General features: G+C 41.0%; 1 protein-coding gene across 6 annotated transcripts in view; it reads right to left on the bottom strand.

Annotated features, from left to right (window-relative positions):
- Positions 1 to 356: 356 nt before the first annotated feature.
- Positions 357 to 7479, bottom strand: part of LOC119970378 (transducin-like enhancer protein 1) — a 133180-nt gene continuing 126057 nt past the window's right edge. For all 6 annotated transcript variants that reach the window (XM_038804895.1, XM_038804894.1, XM_038804896.1 and 3 more), the window contains 2 exons: positions 2340 to 2416; positions 357 to 967 (listed from right to left, as the gene is read on the bottom strand). In XM_038804895.1, coding sequence (XP_038660823.1) covers positions 860 to 967; positions 2340 to 2416 — 185 coding nt within the window. In that variant the 3' untranslated portion in view covers positions 357 to 859. The remainder of the gene's footprint in view (positions 968 to 2339; positions 2417 to 7479) is intronic.

Below are 7479 nucleotides of genomic sequence, written 5' to 3'. Positions count from 1 at the left end.
CCGAAGGAACCAGAGTTTGTGGGCATACCATCAAGCGCAGATGGTTCTCAGCACGTCTACATTCGAAGGGAACTCACATGCAAAGTTCTACTCGTGCTCTAATAGCTGGACAAAAGAAAATAACACAAGTGTTACATCCCACGTTTAGTGACACTGGGATTACATATCAAGCTTTTTAAATTTAAAAATTATAAATGTATCACTTTTGCCGGCATGCCGTTATAATTTAATTCCTCTTACTTGAAGCTCTGATGCATAATGGTGCTGTTCTAACTAGCTTGGACCCATCCTTTGCGTGCAACAAGTCAATACTAATTAGAAGTGTTCCATAATTTTAAAAAAGCTTAAAAAAACAATTTTGTTTTCAATACTGTCTTTACTGTATTAAACGGAATATTTACAATTTGTACAAATGTCTGAGCTCCAACAAGATACAAAATACAGTTCACAAGATGCAATAACCAGAATCCAGTTTCACCTGGAACACCATTGCACTACAAAGGACAGAATGTCTTTCAAAGAACAAATGAACATCTGGTTAGGCAACTCCACAAATGCAGCAATTCAGGCAATAACAAAAATACAACGTGAGGTCAGAGAGGATTCAAATGCTCTTCTAATAATCCAGGGTTCTACAAAGCAGGGTCCTGGAATTTTCTTGGGACTACCAAAAAACAGCTAATCGCGCCTAGTTCAATGGTGTTTTCTTTAATCCAGTCAATCATTGGTGCACTGACGATCAGTCCTTAAGTATAGTCGTTCAGAACAAAAAATGTTTTAAGTTCTGAAGACTGGGAGGATGCTGTTTTTGTCTTTTAAAAGATAAACAGTTCCAGATATACTTTCTCAGTAATAAATGTTAGTAAATAACTTCATAGACCGATGCTTTCTTATCTCCAGAGCCAGTTACTATATATTTATCATCCACAGAGATATCGCAGCTCAGCACCGATGACGACTCTTTAGACTGTAAGAGGAGGGGAAAAGAAAATCAGTAAATCTAAAATAACCAGAATTAATTTATAACTATAACTTTCCATTCAAAGATCATAATAAGGTTGCCTTGAGGACGATTTCAAAACGCAAAGTCTATATCTTCTCCTCATATAGGCTTTCATTCTGTTCTATTTATTTTCTGTACCGTCCTCCTCCAAATTCCACAGGCAAACAAGTGGACATGAATGTCAATAGAAGGTAGCCTGAATTCAAACCTACCCTGTCCGAGGGGGGGGGGGGGAGCGAGAAGCACTGTTAAAAAACACAATGAATCGTTTCTATTTGTTCTGTAAATCTCCATCATCAAAAAAGTGATATTAAATGGTCAAATGCCAAAGCATGCAGTTTTCTGCAGCACTCATAAAATCAGAGCACAGGAAGCCATTTAAGTCTGTCATAGCTGTGTCAGCTCTTTGAAAGAACCAATCCCCTGTTCTTTCCCCAAACCCGGCAAACCTCTGCTTTCAAGAATGCATCCTGAGGTTTCTACAACCATGCTTTCTGGTAGTGCATTATGGATCATAATAACTCATTAAGTAAATAAAATTCTAATCATCACCCCTCTGGTTCTTTTGCCAGTTAGCTTAAATCTATGCCCTTTGAACACCTTGATTAAATCTCCTATTAAGCTTTTCTCCGAAGAAAATTGTCCCAGTTTCTCTAATATCTTCACATATCCAAAACCTGTGGGGCGGGATTCTCCGTTGCGCGTCGCCAATATCGTAATCTGCGATCATTGGAGAATCCATTCTGACACCCAAATTGTGGCCTGTGGCGGTTTGACGCTGGACAGCCATGCTCCGCCCCAGCGGAAATGGTATAATCACGTTATGTGCCGCATGGCGCTGCAACGGTGGCATGTCATCGGCAGGCCGTCTCTTGATGCTTCGTTCCCGACTGCGCGGTTGACGTGTGGTCTGAGCGGTTGGGAACTTGGAATGGTGGCTGCAGACTGTGTCCAGTGCCGCCACACTCAACCAGGATCCATGCCGCTGGCCGAGGGGGCTTCTGCGAGGGCTGGGGGAAACTGGTGGGGGTGTCCAGGGGAGTCACCTGGGGATGGCAGGTCGGGTCTGCACACGGCCGGCACAAAGTGGTACGGTGCGACCGCTGCAGGTCGTCAGCATGTGCATGCGCGGCCATGGACCTGGGCATTCTCCGGCCGTTTTCGGGGCAGGAGCCGGGAGTTTCACCTGGTGCCGTTGCTAGCCCCTCACTGGACCACAATTAACAACTAACCACACTTAAGATCTACACTACTCTCAATTAAGACCATTTTGCTCAACATTTTTCTCAGCAAATTCAGAAATGTAGGTGTGACAGAAATTTTCGAAAAAAATTACCTGGAAGATGCTGGCTCCATAAGGCGTTCTCCATGCATTTAGAAGATTATCTTTTCCAGTGCTTACAAACCATTTACCTATGTAAATATACCAAAAATTGTGCAATTTACCATTCACTGTCAAATTAAAATTTAGTGTTAATCAATAACCTATAGCCCATTAGTCCATCCTGTACCAACTCCATTTCCTCTATTGGTCAATAAGATTAAAGAGCTTAACGTTCCTGCATAGCCACATTACAAACAGATGCCCTCAAATAGTCAGTAGGTTCATACAGATGCTCTTGACATGATATTTACATCCAATTACAATCTGTTTGTAAGCAGTGTTGACATTTTGTGCAAACTTCCTTGATGAAGTATCTTCAATGACATCCTAAACATGAGGAAACAAGGTCATATACACTATAATTTTGGAAACGACACAGATCTTTCAGCTGCTGGATAGCAGTTATAGTACAGGTATCTTCAAAGCCAATCATACCAGTAATGACTTTATTTTGTCCTACTCTGGTAATTATTCACTGATGTATAAAGAGCAAATTTATTCTCTGAATTTTAAGTATTTCTTTCTTCAAATTTTAAACTATAAATAATATTGTTTAGTGTGTTTGATTTGAAATATTTAATACGTAAATAATACATCAGTAGAAAAGCTGTCAGGTTTAGACGATTAATGCTTGATCATGCATGTCAAACCAGTACGCGTGCATGATCATCTCTGGGTGCATCCCATACTGGGCCAATCTCTCAGCAATCTACATGGAATTTTAACTGAGATGTAGGATTAATTCAGCACAAGTAGCACAAGTGTAACAAGGTTTTCAATGTTGAGTTTCATGAGCTCAATGAACCTTTCTCTCCCCGTTCCCCCCACTATACACTCCTAAACAGCAACAAAGAACAGTCATACTGTTTGATTTTTCTTACTCCTGGTCCAGATTAATTATAACACAACAGGATATTAACTATAGCACAATAACAACTTATATTCATATAATGCCTTTAATATAATAACATTCTCAAGGTGCTTAAGAGTATTATCAAATAAAATTTGACATGGAGCCACATAAGGTGATATTAGGGCAGGTGACCAAATGTCTGATACATTATCAGGCCCTGGGGATTTATTGACCTTCAATCACATCAATTTCACCAACACCAGTTCCCTGATAATACTGATTTCCTTCATTTCGTCCCTCCCGCTAAACCCTGTGTTTTCCAAAATTTCTGCCACGTTATTTGTATTCTTTTTTGTGAAGACAGAACCAAAGTGTGCATTTAGTTGGTCAGCCATTTCTTTGTTCCCCATTTTAAATTCTCCTGTTTCTGACAAGAGAATATATGATAAAAGGTAGGACCCTCGGAAGCACAGAGGATCAGAGGGATCTTGGTGTGCATGTACACTGGTCCCTTAAGGTAGCAGGGCAGGTGGATACAGTGGTTAAAAAGGCATATGATATATTTGCCTTTATTAGCCGAGGCATAGAATTTGAGAGCAGGGAAGTTATGCTGGAACTGTATAAAACGTTGATTAAGTCACAGCTGGAGTGTTGTGCGCAGTACTGGAATCCACATTATAGGAGGGAGGTGATAGCACTGGAAAGGATGCAGAGGAGATCTACCAAGGCGGGAGAGTTTTAGTTATGAAGAGAGATTAGATAGACTGGCTTTTCCTTGGCGTAGAGGAGACTGAGGGGGACCATGATTGAGATGTATAAAATTATGAGGGGCAGAGATAGAGGAGACAGGAAGAAACCTTTCCCCGTGGTGGAGGGACCAATGACCAGGGGGCAAAGATTTACGGTAAGGGGCAGGAGGTTTAGAGGGGATGTGACAAAAAGCTTTTTCACCCAGACAGTGGTGGGAGTGTGGAATTCACTGCCTGAAAGAATGGTAGAGGCAGAGACCCTCATAACATTTAAGAAGTACTTGGATATGTTGGCACTGGAGATATCAAGGCGTAAAAGTGCTGGAAAATGGGATTGCAATTCTTTGGTGATTGTTTTTGACCAGCGCAGACCTCTAAGACTGTAAGGGACCAACATTTGTCTTCACCAATCTTGTTCTCTTCACATACCTATAGAAGCATTTACAGTCAGTTTTAATGTTCCCCTCAAACTTACTCTCGTACTCTATTTTCCCCTTCTTAATCAACCTCTTTGTCCTCCTTTGTTGAATTCCAAACTGATCCCAATCGTCAGGACTGCTAATTTATCAGACCAATGTGTATGCCTCTTCCTTGGATCTAATACTACTCTGATTTCCCTTGTAAGTCATGGTTTGGCCACACCACGTTGTAAATTTTGTGCTAGACAGGAATGAATAATTGTCGCAGTTCATCCATGCGCTCTTGCCATTGCCTATCCACTGTCATCCCTTTAAATCATCATGTGGAGATGCCGGTGTTGGACTGGGGTGAGCACAGTAAGAAGTCTTACAACACCAGGTTAAAGTCCAACAGGTTTGTTTGGAATCACTCACCTGATGAAGGAGCAATGCTCTGAAAGCTACTGATTCCAAACAAACCTGTTGGACTTTAACCTGGCATTGGAAGACTTCTTATTGATCCCTTTAAGTAACATTTCCCAATCCATCATAGCCAACTCACACCTCATACCATCTTAGTTTCCTTTATTTAGATTCAGGACTCTCGTCTCAGAATCAACAATGTCATTTTCCATCTTGGTGAAGAATTCTAAAATATTATGGTAACTCATCCCCAAGGGGCACTAGAAAGTCAATTATTCCTTTCTCATTACACATTACTAGGATGGCCTGTTCTCTAATTGGTTCCGCAACTTACTGGTCCAGGAAACTATCTCTTATACACTCCAGGAATTCCTCTTCTACGGTATTGTTACTAATTTAATTTGCCCAATCTTTATACAGTTTAAAGTCTAGCATGACACTGGAGAGGTGCTGAAGGATGACAACATGGTCAACTGTGTCAATGGCTTCAGATGGGCTAAGAAGGAATAGTTTATCTTTGTCACAGTCACATAGGATATAATTTGTGACTTTGATAAGAACCACTCTGATACGGTGGAAGGGGCCGAAGTCTGATCGGTGAAATTCAAACATAGACTTCCAGGAAAACTGGGCATGGATTGAGGAGCCAACAACACTTGGGTGAAGAGAGGGAAGTTGAAGTTTGTAAGACGGTGGTGATGGCAACAGATTTGAAAGAGGAGTGGCAATAGGAAGAAAGAGTGAAACACCTTTAAACATGAAACACATCAGGTTAAAGACATTACTATTATGAATTTAAATCACCCAAATGATTCAGAGATATTCTTTCCTGACAGAGATCACAGCAGATTCCAGCTTACTTCAAACACAGACACACCCAAATTCTTTGCCTCAAAACTGAAACTAAACACTGCAAAATGGCTGAGCTAAAAACCCAGCTCCACCCAGACATCACTTCAGTAATATGAGCTGCTCCATTTCTTAAAGGTACATTGCTTAAACATCCATTTCTTAAAGGTACTCTCACATGACAATCAGATTACATGAGCCGGGAAGAGAAATTGGACGGTGGGAATATGGTCAAGGGAGCATTGGATGAGCTCAGAGAGAAGAGAGCCGTAGAGACAGCTGATCGGATCATTTCAAGCTTAGAGATAAAGAGGTTTCTTAGCATCTCTCACTTGTTGGGGGAAGAAGGTGGAGGAGATGGGGAGGGAATTTTAGGAAGGTGGTTTGCAGTAGATGATCCAGGAATACTCAACATTTTTAGCGGATGAGAGCAGGACTCAGTGCTTTAAATGATCCAGCAAGATCTGACAGTGCAGGCTAAGTCTGTCATATCTCTTCAAGTCTGTGTCCCTCTGACTTCTAAGTGTGAAGATGTGGATTGTACAAGGGGCCAGGGAGAGGAAGATTAATAGCTTTAATGGGGATTATAGCATCAATGGTAGAAGTGAGGGTGTATCTAAGCAAGCAGAAATGTCATGGTGAATGGAGGAGACAAAGACGAGAAGAGAGTTCAGATTTTGAAAGAGCAATTGGAAATCAATTGAGATCAGAGTTTTCGACCATTGCGGAGAGAGGCATTTTAGATCATCAGAAATTTGATGGGGTTGAGCCAGTCTTTGGAAGTAACATGTTAAGCATCAGCTCAGAAACGTCCTGAACCCTGTTGTGGAGTTGGGAACCTTCATTAAATTCAACTTCACATGTCATAATTAAATGCTGTATGATTAAGTTAAAAATGTTTTTAAATACATGATTGATGACAGGTATTTGTTCTTAAAAGGTAACGTGCCCTTCTACATCAAAGAATATTGAGATTTAAATTTGACTGTGTGAATTGTCCCATGATTTAATCTTTTCATTTATTGACTTTGACAGCTCAAAGCTTTAACTGAGAGCAGAACTCCTTGATTGATTGCTAAGACATCTATTTTACTGTTTCAAAGCTTGAATGAACTTAAATGAATTCAGCTCTGCAGGTTTTATGTGACAATTATGCAATGGAATCTCATTATGAATGCTTGGCTGAGATCAAATTCAAAAATAGATACAGCTCAGCAGGGGTTGTTGACCCAACTTGACTAAGTTTATTTGTCTTGTCAATTTTATGAACTAAGAGGATAATGTTTTTTGAAGTCTATTTTGTTTATTTTGACAGATTTATGATCTCTTATTTGGATAATAGTATTTAAAGTGACTTTTGAAGAATGGTTTATTTTAACAGTAGTATTTTATTTTAACAGTCGTATGCGCTCCTCAAAGACTTCCAATATCTTAGAATTATAGAATCTCTACAGTGCAGGAGGCAGCCATTCAGCCCATCGAGTGTGCACCAGCCCTCTGAAAGAGGACCTTACCTAGGGCCCATTCCCGCACCCTATCCCGGTAGCACCACCTAACACGTACATCCCTGGAAACTACGGGCAATTTTATCATGGCCACGCCACCTAACCTGCACATCTTTGGACTGTGGGAGGAAACCGGAGCACCCGAAGGAAACCCACACAGAAAAGGGGAGAATGTGCAAACTACACATAGATAGTTACCCAAGGCCAGAATTGAACCTGGGTCCCTGGTGCTGTGAGACAGCAGTGCTAACCACTGTGCCACTGTGCCGCCCCCTTCACGAGTTCTGTCCAGAGGGTCAGAACTATGAGGGTTTG

Source organism: Scyliorhinus canicula, chromosome 8 (genome assembly GCF_902713615.1).
Source record: "Scyliorhinus canicula chromosome 8, sScyCan1.1, whole genome shotgun sequence".
NCBI classification, from domain to species: Eukaryota; Metazoa; Chordata; class Chondrichthyes; order Carcharhiniformes; family Scyliorhinidae; genus Scyliorhinus; species Scyliorhinus canicula.
The sequence above is the reverse complement of the archived record's forward strand: the minus strand, read 5'-3'. Positions and strand labels throughout refer to the sequence as shown.